Consider the following 17,505-nt stretch of genomic DNA (forward strand, 5'->3'; position numbering starts at 1 on the left):
GAACCATGTGTGGGATAGTAGCAGGCAGGTGTTGACAGAAAAAGAATCCCTTTGATGATTCTAATGCAACCCTGTATCCCAGAATGCTCTGCGGATCATAACAGGGAAAGACAACCCAGTTTGTCCAAATACTGGGATTATTCCTCAAAGGAAGGTTCTCAGAAACAAACAAACAAACAAACAACCCCCCCACAAAAAAAACAAAAAAAAAAACAAAACAAAACCAGTGTGGATTATTTGGGATCTCTCTCTCTCTTTTTAAATTTCACTGTAAATTGGTATTGGATCTCTTTTTGAAGAAAGTTGGTGGTGTACCCCTATCTCACAGTCTCAACCTTACAAAACCTGGCTTGGCTGGGAGAGTAATTCTGCTATAGCACTGAGGACTGGAAGGAAAATATGCATTCTCTAGGACAGAAACTTTAGTGGGAGGTTACTCCCAGAATGATGGAAAGGGAGATTTGCCTTTGGATCAACATTGTGAGATTAAAATGTAAATGGCTAAAGCCAAGGAAAAATGATTTTCCCTGGAAAACAAACAGACAGACATTGACTATGCATATGTTAAGTCAATGGGGCCAAGTGTGCGCACCAGAAAGTTTCAGGAACTTCTTTCATCAGCAAGTTAACTGCTCGGGCTTAGGCTCCTGCTGACATATCTGACCTTACCCTTTGCCAGGCTCAAGTTCCTGAGAGCCACAGCACAGGGGCTGGCCCAGCAACACCTCCCCCCTTGAGAGAACATCTTCCCCTTGAGCCCAGGCCTCATGTCTACGTCCTCTCTTCTCCTCTCACTCCACCCCAAAAGCACAGATTAGAGATTCAGGCCCATGATCCCTTGGGCTTCCTTCTGTCCTCTTACTTAAACTTCCTGACATGGGTATTTTTCAGACAGAAGATTGACCTTAATTTTCTGGGGATGACAGAACCCAAGGACTATAAATGACCCAAGAGTTCAGAGGCTTCCTGAAGCCTCACAGGCCTTGAGGATGCTAACAGTCAACAATCCTAAAGTTTCCCTCAAAAATCGTCTCTGTGCAAAGGACGCTGTTATTCTCACAGCCAAGACCTTTGGAGCCCATTAGTGCAAATGCTCTTGAAAAAAATTCCCCCTCAAGTCACCAATCTTCCAACTAAAACTCTGGAATCAGTCCGTTCTCCATTCCTGCTGTAGTTTCAGTTTTTGATAAAGGAGGAAAGGAGGGCGAGGCAGTGCTTTACCCCTGGGTTGGGGCATTATTAATTTTTTCATTCATAATTCTCTGATGACTCTCAAGGCCCTTCCCGGATGGCTGTAGGATGGACGGGGTAAGGTGTGAGAGCCAACCCTTCAAATGTTTCCAATTTTCCTTTCCAGGATCAAGATATTTGAGGATGTCCGGAGGCTCATCCAGCCAAGTGATGTTATAAATAAAGTCGTCTTCAGCTTAGATGAGCCTTGGTAGGTGGTCTTGAGTGTTGGTGGAATGTGGAAGATGTGTGTGTCGGGGGGTAGTATAGAATACCCTCTTAACGACACGAGAACAAGCGTGTTTGATGTTAGCAATCCATCCCTTCTCCCCGAAACACGGTCAGAATTCATGTTGGAGAAGCTGTGAGAAAAAGCTTATCTCTCAGAAATGTCAGGCTATGCCCAAGAATAGCAGTAACGCATGTGTTCACATGTTTCCTATTTCATTACAGGCCTTTGCAAGACACCCCTTCCGACTGCTTGCGGTTCTCCTCCAAGTTCGAGTCAGGAAATCTGCGCAAAGCCATCCGAGTACGCGAGTGAGTACGGAAACCCACAAAGGTAGCTCCTGGCAGCTTAAGGGAGCGGGTTGTGCCTCCGTCCTCCCTGTTCTCTGTACAGCGGTCTCGCATGGGTCCTTTGAAAACAGTCCTGGTGGGAGTGTTTATACCCGGGAGAGCTGGCAAACAGGGCACAGGAAAGTTTGCCCCTCAGTCCGTTGCTAAAGGTCTGCGGGCTCACCACTAGGGGGCTCACTGGCTGATGTCGCTGCCAGGAGGCTACTAGAGGTGAAGGTTATGAATACACCTGTGTTCCAGATAACGGCTCCATCCGTGGGTGTGGGAGTCCTTTGACTGGGATGTTGGTACCTACGTTGATGCCGGGGCTTGTTCTGTTCACACAGCAGGGTACGTGGGGTCCCCTGGTCCTGTATGTTTTCACGTCCGTTGCTCCCATAGCTGTGGACATATGTGTCAGGAACGTTGGGCTCCCCGTGGAGAGGCGTGTTAATCTTCGTTCAAGGGCATGTGTAGTGCCATGCCTCTCTGCCACGATCTCTCAATCAGCTCCTATTACTAGACCAGTGTTTCACAGGCAAGGGGAGTCTAGGGCTGTACAAACTACACAGAGGGAGAGGACACAAAGCAAAAACTTCCGGCGCAGAAGAGAGGACTATGGTATCATTCTTCCCTTGATACCAGTGTGAACTCTATTTGTTGTATGCCAGAAGTCAGGATTTGTCTCCATCTTCTATGGGTGAACTCCTGAAGACAGCAGTCCGGGACAGTTAATGGTGTGGGGGGGGTCACAGACTCTGGAATCAGAATGCGAGGGCCACCTCACCCCTATCCACCAGGAGACTTCGAGCAATTCCCTGACTGTACTCCCTGCCTCTTCTTCCTCACCCAGAAAATGGGGACAGTGATGGCACCCACATCATAGGGATTTTTTTTTTTTTTAATGTGAGTTAGCTAAAAATACGTCACGCTCTCAGAATAGTGCCCGGCACTCAGTCAGCATGAGCCTGTCCTCAGGGCTGCATATTGGCTGTATGCAGTGCAGATACTCAGCTAGGTCAGCCTGTTTTGTAGCTATCTGAGGAGTCATTTTTGAAATTCTTCTTTTTTGGTGGGGGAGGGCAGGTGAGCAGTGTTCCTTTTCTGTTGTTTGTAAATGAACTATTTCAAGGAAGCCCGACATATTAAACAAACACAGGTTGAGCTACGCGGGCTGAAGAGAGAAAGGCAGTTCTGTTAACATTCCTTCTCAGCCTTCTTCTCTTTCTCTTGCCAGCTCAGCTTCTACATCCTGTGGTAGTGGCTGCTTTCATTACTCCGTTTCTCTCTATGTCATGCTTAAGGGATCCGGGAGACAACACCTAAGCTGGAGTCTCCCGGGGTTAGGGGACAGTGGTCAGTCCATGATGTGTCTGCCCTGTTGGTCTTGCTCTGGTCTCTCTTCACATATCCACCTTTGCCAGAGTGTAGAACTGTAAGCCAATTAGTTATGGTCTGGGTGATGGAGTCAGAGGATGGAAAACAAACCTACGTATAGGCAAGGAGTTTTGATGATCAGTTTTTGGAGAGGATGGTGGGCGTAGCAGACCATTTGAGGGCTGTAGTCTTTGTGGATTTGTTCTTATGAGTGTTGCTTCCTGGATTTTGCTTCATTTGTCATATGTTGGGCTCGATGGTTCTAGGGAGATGCTTAGAGTGACGGTCTGAGCAGTGGGTCTCCATCGGGGAGCTCTGTTCTGCTCTGATATACCTTCTGCAAAGCTCCCCTCTTCCAGAAATCTCACTGTACCACTTCTCAGGGGTCCAGAGTGGCAGAGTGTGAACGGATTGGGGCAAACACATTACCCTTTCTAGAGGAGCAGCTCAGAGAACATGGCACGGGATGGAGCAAGCAATCATATTTTTGAACGAAGTCAAAACTGTATTGTTAATTTTGTTGTTACAGCTCAAAAAATGATTAGCTTTGCAGATAGTAACTGAGAGGGGACATGCAGGAGTGTCCTGGGGCACTGAAACTGTTTGGTATCTTGATCTGGGTAATTGCCAAACAGGAGTGTCCAGATGAATTTATTGAAAGTCATTGAGTTGTGCACCTAAATTTTGTGCACTTTATTGCATGTAAGTTAAATCAATTAAAAAGGGACACAATGCACACATAACTCCTGCACTGCTAGCCTAATTCATGTTTGCTGCATTGCTGGGGGCTTACCTGTATGATACCGCTTCATCTTTTCAAACAGCGCTGCAAGTTTAGGCACTGTTTCTATTTTCCATATGAGGAGACCCAGCCTCAAAAGTAAGGTGCAGCATCAAATAGGAATGACCTACGCAACCAGATGTGATTGAATTTTCTCTGGGATAGAGCGCAGTTGCATTTTTCCTGCTAGAGAGTTTCATTATTAATTTATTAAATCACAGTTTAATAAAAAGATATGCTGTGATTGTGCAACTGATTCTCCTAATTCCAAGAACCTGCTCCCCTCTCCCCACATCTCTACAGCCCCCAGTTTTGTGAGATGAGAACAATCACTGTAACTTACCAACCCGCTGAGATTCTGGGTCTTAGATCTGTCCTCTGGAAACTGATATGTGTGACTTCTCAGTGCTGGATGTTTCCTTAAAGACTCGTAGCCCTCCAACCTTGCTTCTGACTTTGCAGGCGGGAGTACGACTTGCTGGTCAACACCGATGTGAACAGCAGCCAGCACCAGCAGTGGTTCTACTTCCAGGTGAGCGGCATGAGGGCGGCCGTCCCTTACCGCTTCAACATCATCAACTGTGAGAAGCCCAACAGCCAGTTTAATTATGGTATGAGATCTTGGGCTAACGCCCTAAATCTTCTAGACCTTCCAGAAGGTCTAGAAGCTAGACCTTCTGGCTAACACCAGAAATGGCGCCCCTCTGTGATTGATTGGCTTACTACTGGAAGCCCTTTTCGGGTTCCCAAAGAGTTTGATGTTGGACAGAATGTTTCTTGTCACCATGTGTGGCAAGATGGTGGCCAACCTGTGGCATACTGCCACCAGGGAAGGGAAGCTGGAAGTCCTCACTCTGCGATGGAATGTTAACACCATGCCTGCCATTCCACTGCTTCCTGACTGCCTTTCCCCCACCTTGAACTTTTGGAGGTCCATGAGAACCTCTCATTTATTCCTTCTCTTCATCCCCTAAATCCCAAAGCAGCAAATATATTGACCTGTTTGTCCGAGAAAGGAAAACAGCAAAATCCAATTGGATGACACTGATTTGCACTCTCAGAAAATAAGGGGGAAGTTCAAATTCTCCTGGATACTTTTCAGCCATTTTGCAGGAGAAATTCCAGGGACAAAGTGACTGGCAGCCCACATGTACTTTGAGTGTTTCCAGGAATGGGGAATTCTGCATCGCATACGATTTAGCAAATTACTGCTGGATCGTATACTAATTCATTGAGTGGCTTTGAGTAAGGAACGAATATTCTGGTGTCTCTAGGTCTCTATTTTGTAGCGACTAAATAGATTCTTCCTGGTGTAGAAAGAGAAGGTATGAACCCTGAGTCTTGTATTTGCTCCATGTGGCTGCTGTAACAATTTGTCACAAACTTGGTGACTTAAAACATGACAGATTTACTCTCTTACAATTCTAGTGTCTACAAGTCCAAAATCAGTTTCAGTTTCACTGGGTTATAGTGAAGGTGCCGGAAAGGCCATGCCCACTGGAGCATCTGTGGGGTTTTCTGTTTGTTTGGTATTTTTTTTCCCAGTGTTTAGAGTTAATGCTCCTTGGATCCCTTGGCTTATGGCCCCTTCCTCCATCTTCAAAGCCAGCCATGAAGCATCTCCCAGTCTCCTTCTGCCCCAGTCACATCGTTTCTCCTGTGCAGTCAAACTTCCCTCTGTCTCCCTCCCAAAAGGACATAAGGGATTGCATTTAGGGCCCACCAGGATAATCTCTCCCTCTCAGAATCCTTAATTTAATTACATCTATGAAATCCCTTCTGCCATATAAGGCACCAGTCACAGGTTCTAGGGGTTAGGACCCGGATATCTTGAGGGCCGTGATTCAGCCCATCACAGCTCTCTTTCCATTTTCTCTTTCCTCAGAGATTAATACTTTATTTTATTTTGTTTTGTTTATTTATTTATTTTTTGTGATGTGGGGTGTAGGGGCAGAGAGAGAGGGAGAGGGAAAGAGCAATCTTAAGCAGGCTCCACTCTGGGCTTGGAGCCTGACACTTGATCTCATGACCCTGAGATTATGACCTGAGCTGAAATCAAGAGTCTGGGTGCTTAGATGCCTGAGCCCCCCAGGTGCCACTCCCCGGCGATTAATCCTGCCTTTGTTCTGTGCAGGGATGCAGCCGACTGTGTATTCTGTGAAGGAGGCTCTTCTGGGCAGACCCACCTGGATACGGATGGGCTATGAAATCTGTTATTACAAGTAAGTTAGAGTGTTGCTAGCTTCCTTTTGTCCGCTCTTTCATTCTTTCTCAATTTCCTGCTCTTCTCTGTTGACCGGAGAAACCTCAGACCTCTTTCCATGTCCCAGTGGTGGGTGCCCTGCCCTAGTATGTTACATGGCGCCCACCTTGGAGCCCAAGAAGAGAAGTCACCTGTCCTCAGTTCGACACACTGAAACCCTTAGGCCCTGTTGTTGGATGTCAGGACTTGTATGGACTCAGCCTGTGACTAGTTGGTCAAGCCTTCATTCTTGACTTCTTTTGGTGCAGTCCAGTGAACAAAAAATTCTGAGATGTTCTGGTCTACCCTTATTTATCCAGTGCTTCAGTTTTCCAAAGTAGGTGGGAATGGACTTGTGACAGGTGCACGTAAGTGACTGTTCCTCCACAGCAAGGTGATTTTTTGGGAAAAAAATGAAAGAGGGAGCATTTCTGGAGTTCATCTTCATCCCTTGATCAGCAGCCGGTTTCATCAATTTATTCTGTAAAGTTGTGAGTGAAATCTAAATTATCCATATCTTTTGATAAAAGAAGTGGATTCCCAACCCGTGAATTGCCCATTTGTGCATTTTCTCTTGATGGAAAATAAAATACAAATTCATAAGGAAGAAAAAGGACAGGAACTGTTAGGACGGGCAGGAAATATGTAATTAATTATTAGCTCGTTGCTAGTTTCTTATAAAAACTGATAGGCTAGCACTTGTTTTATTGGATAAAGCAAGTTGTATCTCTTTCTGATATTACAAGAGGACCGTGAGAAAAGTATTATCAGACATTCTAAAGTTTAGGATTGTTATTAATATCAAAAAGAAAGGGAATATATACTCCATGCCTTTTGGCTGTCGAGACTGAGGACAGGAACACTGATAGAGCAACACAATTCCTGACCTTTCCTATCTGTCAGACACAAAGGCAAAAATCGCCATAGAGATAAATACTGTCTACAAAACACAGAGCTGGGCTTTCTTACAGTTTGTAATGAAAGAGTTGGCAGTCTTCAGTCCTTGATGTATTAGGATATGGACCTGGGCAGTATTTTCATTATATTCTTTAGAACGATAGCAAAATATTACGATTTTGTTGGTTTTTCATTCACCTATATGGCAATTTCTGTCCGCCCTCCATATCTAGAAACTGTCAGGATCGTTTCATGTTCCAAAGAGATTTAGATTAAAACCCATCCAAAGTGGTAGAAGCCAACAATTGCAGGGAAAAACAGCGAAAGTCTGAATTTTGAACCTTGGGGTGTCCTGTGAAAATAGTAACCCTGAATAAACGTGAAAGACCCAGCTGGCTTCCTGCTTGGATCTGGAGCTTAGTAAGAGATGGGACAAGCATGACATTCAGTATTTTCTCCCAGGGGAGTAGAACTCCCCCTGGAGGCTGTTCCTCTGGGAGGTGGGGAGCAAGGAGCAGGCTTGAGGGGACTAAGCCCCTGCCAAAAAGAGAAGGAGGAAAGAAGCCCCACTTCCAAAAGCACAACCTTGGCCTCAGGAAAGCCAAAGTTAATGTTAATAGCTGTTAGATTCATTAGCAAGACAATTGTTATATGATTAAAGAGCAACAGAGGGGTAACATGAAAACCATGAATGTGTAATGTAATTCATTTTTCATATTGCAGTCATGAATACAACAGAGATGAATGGATAAGATTGCTACATTGTAGCGTAGTTTGTTTTACAATTATTCACCACGTTATGTTAACATATTTCTAATAACGTGATTTAACAACAGGGTAGATGTTTGTATCTCTATTCAACCACAGCTCCCTACTGTCGAATGCCTTAGATTGGAGAACATATTTCTCCCTTTTTACCCATCACAGTCTTTGAGTTGATTTGCTCTAGAAGATCTGTTTGCTTTACCCCTGCCTTTGTTCTCTCCAGTGTATTAATTTGAGAGAAGTTTATATCCTTATTTCTCTGTCTCCAGCACATTATCAGAAGCTTGGAAGTTCTATTTCTATTGTGCTGTTAATCCCAGATTTAGTGCCACATTCTAAAGGGGGCGCCAGGGTGCTCATTGTGCCTGAGTACATATACGGAACCACAAATGAGAAAAGGACAGAGGGATGGGATATTCATTTCCTTCAAAAAGAGACAGCATTGGTGATCAGTTAAGGATATGGGCTGACAGCTTTGTGGGTCTCATCGTTATCAGTTAGAAAGTGGTCTCCTGTCTGTTTTGATAAGATAGAGTCATGCGTGTCCTTCTAATACAGATTTGTTTATAAGTAATTTTAATCAGTTACATATGCATTATTATACTAATATATGCATCAGAAGACATGCAAAGAGTAAAAATTATAAGTGCTAAGAAAAAGATGGAACAATGAAAAATTACAAATGTCTACCCAGTTGTTACATCTTTATTCTATTGATAACCAGGGCATACTGTACCCTTGGGGGTTCCCATGAAAAATACAGTTGTCAGGAGCCTTTTGCATAGTTTTGAAAGATCTCATTAGCCAGATCGACTTTGCCAGAATCTTTGAGAACTAGTGTGAAGAGTAGAAAATAGGCCATGTCCATTTTTGAGGGGTCCTTAGTGCTTGAAATTTAATGTTACCATCAATCTGGCCTCTAAGCAGAATAAACAACAACAAAACAACTAATGGTTTATATTGTGAGGTTTAGTTTAATTTAGGAAAATAGTCTATCAGTCTACTAAAGTAGGCTTCTGCAAACCACCTTGCCAGAAGTTAAAAGCAAAAGATTGAGGGAGGCACGGAGCTCTTCCCGTCCAGCAATCAATACTCAGCTTCCTGACGCATGAAAACCAGAGACATATAATGCAATGTGTTGTTCGTATTCCGGCTCTGGAACCCAGCAGAGAAGAACAGATAAGATCGCTCTTACTCCAGTTTGCTCTATAATTGGGCATCACATCAGGTTGACTTGGATGGCATAAGGACAGCAGTGTCAGCCCCCCCCCCCCCCATTAAACCTAGAGGCAGCTGAATTTCCTCCTTAGTGCCTAGATCATACTCGGTTTGAGGAAAAATTCTAATATTTTCTCCTGTGCGCAGTTGACCATCTTGCCTGTCCCCCGGAATCCCCTCTCCTTCTCTGTCCCCTCCCCCTCTCCCACCCACCTTCCAGACGGGTAGGCCACAAAGTAAAAGGGATCCTCAAGAGGGAAGGACCTAAATGAGCAGACTCCTTTATCCCTGCCTCTCATGAAAGTAAGCAAGGACACTTTCAGTTTCTGCTTTATTTACTTCCCCGCGCCTGCTTCTCCCTGCCACGTACACAGCCTCACACCTTTCCGAATCCTTTCCCAGCTCCGTTCTAAAGTAATCTGGCTGCCAAAGGGCAGAGGGAGGGAAGCCGCAGGCTCAGAGTGGCCATGTAATACACAACGGCTGATCTCTTCTGACATTTATCTCTGCTCACGAGAGGAGATGGAACAGCTCACTCATGAAGATGAATGTCGTACACGAGGTCTGCCGTCATGCATCCTTCCGAGGGATCTCGGGGGGAAGTTTGGCATTGTGTGGAGTATTAGTAACGCTGCAGACACAGGGAAGCCCGGTGGCATGGCTGCTCTGCCTTATTAGACCCTGTTAAGTGAAATGATGCGCCCTTGTTAAACAGAGCCGGCTCGTTATAAGATTATCTACTTCACTTTCTCTCTTGGCATTCACTTATTTCATGCACCCGGAGGGGGGAGAAATGACTTCCCAGCATATTTTTAAGTGCAAATGGAAATAGATTGAGTTCATAACTATGCATTTGTGTACTTTGCTCCTTGCTTCATTGAAGGCTTTATGATTATAAAAGTGTAGATTGGTCCTAAGACAAATGGTTCAGGGAGTGGAAAAGCAAAGGGGGAGCCTTTTAATGGGAAGAGCTGGTTCTGCCCGATCCTGGGTCATTTTTGACCCAACATGACCTATTTAGGGTCCGGCAAATCTGAGAAAGCCCTTGATTTTCGCCAGGTTCCTTCTCCATCTCAAAGAGCAGATCAAGGGGAGAAGGTTCTTGGAATCAGACTTCCACCACTTCTCATCAGTTGTGTGACTGTGGGAAGATTATCCCAGCCTCACCGTCTGATTCCTTATCTGTAAAATGGAGACAATAATGGAATGAGGAAAAGCAGGTGGAAAGTTGAGCACAGTGTCTGGGGCACAGTAGGTGTTCAGTGAACGTCAGCAGTCATCGGTAGCTGGTAGAAACTTCTTAGTGGCACCAGGGACATAAAGAATCAGTGAAATGTTTCATTTTCACGAGTTCTCATCTGTTCTGAGTTATATTCCTTCTGTTACTTTAGACTTTAAGCTTATAAGCAGCCCTGATTTGTGAAGGCCAGAACTTCACATTCTTACTGGCTCAACTGGGCCAAAAGACTTCTTTTTGTCTTACCCATTTCCAAGAGACAAGTGATATAATAAAAGAGATCTTGGTCTTGGAGCCCACTCGTGGGGTTAAAACCCCTCTTGTTATGCTTTCTGTGTGGAGTTGCTCGAGATGCTTCATGTCCATAACCCTTGATTTCCCCATCTGTGGAGTGTGCAGTAACGCTTATCCTTAAAAAGATACCAGTAGGATTAGAGGTTGGAATATTCTAGGTGTTCTAGTTACTACTCCTGGAGTCCATTTGTTCTACAGACTGTAACTGGACAGGTGCTAAGTCCAGCTCCCATGTGGAGCATGAAAATATGCAAGCAAAGAAGCAGAATAGCCATAATAAAGGGTTAGTCTTGAGGGAGAGACAGAGTGTGCTAAGAACTGTGGAAAAGAGCAGGTATCCGGGAAAACTTCCAGGAAGAGGAAACCCTTGGGTTGAGACTTGAAGGCAAAAGGAGTTGTCTGAATGAGGTAGAAGGAAAGGGTTGTCTGTGTAAAGAAAGAACATGGGACCCCCTGAAAATAGAAAGGATGAATGTTAACTTCCTTGCAGACATCCCTCAGGATGTTCACATCATAGTTGGGAAAACAAAAGTAACTTGACCGTGCACAAACGGAATTGTTGCAAGAGAAGGGTTTCACTTTAGAGATTTATTGAACATTTCACTTTGAAGAAGGTGATCTTGGGGGACCGTCTAGGTCCCCGAAGAGGAGAGTTTTTGCTACTGGTAGAATCATCTGGATTCTCCTGCTCCCCGTGCACGGCCACCAGGAGACTCTGGTGGGAAAACCTGACATTTGCTTTAGCCTCTGCTAGAGTTTCGATCCCAGACTAGGGGGGTCATGGAATCTCCTTCAGCAGAACCTCATCATAAATGAGGGGATACCCATTTTTAAATCCCGGCATTCTGCAGTCATCGTGGGGAGGGCTGGCTTACCAGTGAGGAGCATGTATGTATGTATGTATGTATTTATTGATTTAAAAGATTTTGTTTAATTTGTGAGAGAGAGAGTAAGCATGAGTGGGGCAGGGGGAGAAGCAGACTTTCCAGGGATCAGGGAGCCTGATGTGGAACTCAGTTCCAGGACCCTGGGATCATGACCTGAGCCCAAGGCAGACGGTTAGGTGACTGAGCCACCCAGGTGCCCCAGTGAGGAGCTTCTAGTCTGGCCCACAAGATTTTTGCCCTCCAAGCTTTAGATAGTATATGTGTGTGTGTGTGTGTGTGTGTGTGTGTGTGTGTGTGTGTGTGTGTGTGTGTGTGTGTGGGGCTGTAATAAGGTGGATTTCATACGACCAAAATGGCTGTTCGAATTCCTTATACTTCCCTTAAATCAGGAGAATGTAGGTCCACAGAAGTTCAAAAATGAAGAATCCTTTTATTTTATTTCTCTTTCTGTTTCACAGTAGCTCTTCCCTCCCTGGAGTCCAGGTTTGCTTTGAATGGTGGAAAGAGCCTAGGGGTGGGGATTTCACATCCTTGCTTTCTCTTCCTTTCATGCTCACTCTGATGGCTGGTGAGGTGAGGCTGAGTTTGCCTACAGCCAATGTCCCTGTGGTGTGACTTCAGTGTATCTAAGGGTAGAGTGGGAAGTAGACCAGGAAGCATGCCTCGTGTCAAAGGACACCACCCCCAGGGAAATCTTCTATACCCGACCAAGATGCGTCTCTGTGTCCACTCTTCGTGGGTGAAGAACTTGGGGATGGAGAGGCACTAGGTGTTCTGTTTCCACCTGCGTTTACCTGCATGAATATGCTATATGGGGCATATGCACAGGTGTGTGCTCACGTGCGTGTGCTGACAGGTCACGTGCTCTTCCACATTTTGGTCAGCGACCAACATCTCGATCATTTGACTGGCTCGTTTCCTATCCCATGGGTTGGCAGCATAGAGAGGCATAATTGACCAGTTCCTGTTGTTCAGGTAGGTGTCAGCTGGGTGAGCATTTGCAGGGGAGCCTTTTATGGGTGGAATCGGAGAGAAAAGGTAGAGCATATGTGCCTGGCACGCTTTCTGAGCTGCCATCTGCTTCTTGACATACTTCCTAATAACCAGAGCCTGAGCTCGGAAGGAAGTCCAGAACTTTGGGGAAATGTGGAGAAAGGAGACCCAATTAGGTATCAAGATCCAGATGGCACCATGGTTGAAGTTGCCTTCTTGAAGTTGCTGGTGCTGGAGTCACAAAGGAAATGGGTCCTCTTCGTGTGATCCAAACAGTGACCGGGAGGATCACTTGGGGCTTGCATTGTTAGGGGGTGTCCTTCTCTCCCAAAATGAGCAGGGCTCCAGGGTGCTGTGTTGGGAGAAGCTGAGGCAAGAGAAATGTGTCAGGCCGTCGTCTGTGGGATTGCCACTCCTAGATGTATCAGTATCGAAAACCCACAAAACCGTAAGAAACAAGACAGTTTGTTTTCTGTCTCTTCCTTTATTGCTTGCCTGATTTTGTTTGTTTGTTTGGTTGGTTGTTTTTGTTTTGGGGGGGTGGTTCGTGGTGGCCCATAGGTAGCAAAAAGGCAGGAAAAAGGGCAGAAAAAAATTTTTTTTTCCATTTTGCAAGAACAGAAATTCATTACCTGCTATTTCTTCCCTCTCCCCACCCTTTCCCCCAATAAAACCCCAAAGCACTATGGACAAGTAAGCGAATACTGTGAATGTTCAAAGGTGGAATTAATCTTTGGGTGTCCGGGCGTACTTTGCATCATAAAGCAGTCTTGATGGTAACATTTCTCAGGGAAGCCTGCACAGCTGCCTCTTCATCAATAGGCAAGGCGCGGGCATAACAGGCAGCGTGTGGGGAAAATATTGCTCGGAATGTACTTCTGGGTGCAATTTACTTTGATACTGTTCTCTGAAGTATCAAAATTGGTTCTTCATCTTTGACAAAGGAAAATGCGTACTCTGAAGCTCTAAGACACTGAACCACATTTAGGGTGACAAATGTATTTCTTTGGGAAGCAAGTATTGTACAGTGGAATGAACAAAGCCTTCCTAGACAGACAGATCTGGATTCGAGTCCCATCCCGACCATGTTCGAGTCTTGCAACCTTTGACAGATTAATTTTCCTAAGCTTTCGTTTCTTCATGCACAGGATGTGTTGTTGCAGTGATAACATAAGGTGACGTGGGTTAAGTGTCGCGTTGGAACTCAGTATGTAGTAGCCATGATTGTTAAAACCACTTGGCCGGCAGAAGGGAAAGAAAGAGCTGAACTTGGGGCTGGGGTAAGGCAAGGGCTGGGGGAACCCCCATTTGGGTAATAAAGTTTATCTCTGCCATTGTGTCTTGAGATACACAGAATTATTCACATACCTGTCTGTTTTCTTGCTCAGTGACTCTGTAGGCTTCGTGCTATGTGTGGTATGTGTGCCACAAATAGGAGACAGATTAGACCTGGGGTGCCCCAGTGGCTCAGTCACTTAAGTCTGACTCTTGATTTTGGTTTAGGTCTTGATCTCAGGGTTATGGGATCGAGCCCTGTGTCAGGCTCTGTGCTGACTGTGGAGCCTCCTTGAGATTCTCTCTCCCCTTCTCCCTCTGCCCCTCCACCCCTGCGTGAGTGTGCCCTCCCTCTCCCTAAAAAGAGAGAGAGAGACAGGTGGACCCGCCTACACATTGCTGGTTTGGCTCATGACCTGTCAGTTTCCCTCTTTTCTAAATTTTACCCAAATAGAGTTTCAAGTGAGGAACATTTGTCACTATATATCAGGGCAGGTTTATGGCATCTGCCTTCTTTCTCTTTCAGGAATCATTATCGCCAGCGCACAGCTGTCACGGGAGGAGCATCTGAGAAGTGTTTTTACACCCTCACCTTTGTGGTCACCTTCCCGCACAATGAGGATGCCTGCTACCTGGCCTACCACTATCCCTACACCTACACAGCCCTCCTGGTAATGTGCTCTCGGTGGCATCACCCCAGATGGGCTGAAGGGGCTCGTTGGGGTTTCCCTGAAAATATTTAGTTAGGAGGCCCTGGCATCCTGGTGGGAAACTAGAGTTGCCTTCCTAAGGGAGCCAGGCTTTGCTGTCACTGATCTGGTGACTTTCCGTGGGGGCCATCTTCTTCTGTGGGCTGAGTGGGAGGCTGGGGTCATGACAGGGATGTTCTGAGGCCCCAAGGAGCACCAAGGGTTCTACATTGGCAGGTCGAGTATACGAGGAGGTGGGCCCGTGTTGTAGGGGCTCTGTCTTTAAGAAACCCTCAAGTTGAAACATGAGGTCATGAGATTGGAGTGAGATGATCTAGTCGAAATGGGGGTTAAAAAAAAAAAAGGGAAGAAAGAAATGGGGGTAAAAACCATAAGGTCAGCCGAGAGGCAGATTTGAAGCCCATCGCCCCACTGAGAGGAGTGAAGCAGAAGGTAAACACGTGGAGAAGAAGCTGGAGGAAAGCGCCTGAGCCCGTGAGCAAGCAGCCCCTTCAGCTTTTCTTGGTGGTGGTTCCCATGGCCTTGGACGGGAGGTGCTAGAGGAATCCAGGGTAAGCAAGAGGCGTGGAAGAAGCCAACACAGAGTCACTGCAGATGAGGGCCTCATTCTGGCTACAAGAGGGGTGTGGAGTTCAAACCCGAAGTTAGCATTCCTGGGTTGGGTCCGTCCGGCCCCTGAAGAAGCCTCACTGGATGGATCTGAGAAAACTGCTTAAACCGTTCAGTTGCCTGTCTTTGGGAAAAGTTGGCCAACTCTCCCTCCCCCCAGCCCCCAGCTATTTCATGGCAATCCCGAGGATTAATGAGCTAGAAGTATCTTCTGTAAAGCACTCTCATCCTCTGTGTTAATGCAGAATGTTATTAGCATATTTGTAGTAATATGTGCTGTGTGTGTGTGTGAGTGTATCTGTCACTTAGCCTGAAGGACGAGCGTTCTCATTGTAAGTCTGTGATAAGGAGTGGGAAAAGATAATAACCAAGAACGTCCCTTGCCTTCAAAAGGAGCGTACAGGTATACGTGAACGTTTTCCTCCATCGAGAAGGCCTATCTGACACCACTTGGCTAACTGCTTCAGGAGAGTGTATCTGCCCTGCGCCGCATATGTTGTCTGGCCTAAAGAGATATTTTTTTTTTATTGTTTTCCCAGATTGCAAAAGATACACAACTAGTATTATTTGTGTTTCACACTCAGAGATCTCAAAAAGTTAATCCAAATGTGTGTCACAGGCGATGCCGTAACAAGCTATGTTTATTATCAAACGTGCTTTTCGCCTCTGGGGACGTAGAGCAGGCGAGATTCATGATCACCTTCAACAGCTGCTTTTATTGTCTTGCCTGAGAAGCGCCATATGTAGAAAGTCGACTGGGGAAGGGGACTCCTCTGGGTGTGTATGTTTTGCCTTTTCTGTTGGGGGAAGGATCCGGGCGTCCTAGACCCTGTTCTTTGACCTTGTTGGAATATCTAGACACTGATGTGATTCTCAGTGGCAGTTAATATACAACTTTAGAGCTTGAAAGGGGTTTGGGAAATCATCTGATTCACGCTTAACATTTGCAGATGCGAACACTGAGGCCTAGACACCTTGCACCTAGCTAGTGGCCAAGCAGGGAATGGAACCCCAGCCTTTGATGGCTAGTCCTGTCCCTTTCTGCTGTTCTGTAGAAAAAGTGTAGAAGAAATTCAGCAAAGTTCTGCTCTGGGATCAAGATCAGTGTCCTTGCCTCCTCTGATGGACAGTAGCTACTGTAACAGTAGTTTACCTTTATAGGTACATGTAGTATCAAGTTATGTGATTGTATACTGTCTGATGGTTTGTTCAAGTCATCAACCCATGGTTTTTATCTGTAACACTGAGTGCCTCGAATGTGGTTCAGCAGGATCATGTTGTTCCTCAAACACAATGCAGTTCTTACCCCCAGAAGCTCTGACAGGTTCTTGTGAGGTGCCTGCTGTTTCAAAGTCTAGAACTTAAGGTAAGAAGCCACATGCAGTCAGGCTCTGCCTGAAAAAGTTTCAGATTTTGAATCAACTTGCAGGCACCTACCTCGCAAGAACCCATTAGACCATCTTAGGGTTCAAATGGGACCCTGTTTGGTTCCCTCTCTGTTTTTATCTTATTTTCTTTTTCCTTGCTTTCCCCTACACTCATCTATTTTGTTTCTTAAATTCCACATTTGAATGAAATCATATGGTATTTGTCCTTCTCTGACTTGACTTATTTCACTAAGCATAATACCCTCTAGCTCCATCTACATCGTCGCAAGTGGCAAGATTGCATTCTTTTTGATGGCCAAGTAATATTCCATTATATAGACTTAACTGTAGGAAACACACTGAGGGGGGCTGGAGGAGATGGGTCAGGTGGATAGGGTAACTGGGTGATGGGCATTAAGGAGGGCCCTTGATGGAATGAGCACTGGGTGCTCATTTACATTTACATTTGCATTACATTAACTGAGGAATCACTAAACTCTACCCCTGAAACTAATAGTAGGTTATATGTGAACTAAATTGAATTTAAATAACAAATTTTTAAAAAAATGGGACCGTGTTAGGGGAACAGCACTATCCAGATGAACCACGTCCATGGCTCTCAGTGTTATGGATGAAACCATGGGGTGATGACTTGACCCCACCATCAGAGGTTGTACAACACGCACAGCTTGGTGGCTGCGTGGACCTACAGCAGTGGGCTCCAGTTGGAGGAGCTACTGTCCGTCACACCTTAAGCCTCTGGGATCCACTTACCTATTGTGCTCTTGTCAGACCACAGGGTCTGGAATTTACAATCAACAAATAGCTTGGGAACCAGTAGAGTCAGTGGGGGGATGATTTTGTCTTGAGGGGGGGACAAGAACACAAGAAAAGAGGAGCCCCCTCCCCTCCCAGTTCCTCGGTCTCCACGAGAGGAAGAGAGATCTTGTCAGAATCGGAGCTCACTGGCTTGTTCCTTAGCCAGTTGACTGGAACCTCTTCCCACTGGGGAAGTTTGAAGAGAGTTAATGAAGAAGAGACAAGGGAGAAAGGATATGTTTTCAT

The 17,505-nt window shown here is 45.6% G+C and overlaps 1 protein-coding gene across 1 annotated transcript in view; it reads left to right on the plus strand.

The window, feature by feature from the left end:
• LOC111152678 (ATP/GTP binding protein like 1) overlaps window positions 1-17,505 on the plus strand; it is a 438,273-nt gene that overhangs the window by 94,953 nt on the left and 325,815 nt on the right. The window contains exons 11-15 of the mRNA XM_022511237.1: window positions 1,358-1,441; window positions 1,684-1,770; window positions 4,409-4,557; window positions 6,081-6,168; window positions 14,281-14,425. Of these exons, the coding sequence (XP_022366945.1) occupies window positions 1,358-1,441; window positions 1,684-1,770; window positions 4,409-4,557; window positions 6,081-6,168; window positions 14,281-14,425 (553 nt within the window). The remainder of the gene's footprint in view (window positions 1-1,357; window positions 1,442-1,683; window positions 1,771-4,408; window positions 4,558-6,080; window positions 6,169-14,280; window positions 14,426-17,505) is intronic.

This window comes from Enhydra lutris, unplaced genomic scaffold (assembly GCF_002288905.1).
Source record: "Enhydra lutris kenyoni isolate GAN:26980312 unplaced genomic scaffold, ASM228890v2 scaffoldscaffold29, whole genome shotgun sequence".
NCBI classification, from domain to species: domain Eukaryota; kingdom Metazoa; phylum Chordata; class Mammalia; order Carnivora; family Mustelidae; genus Enhydra; species Enhydra lutris.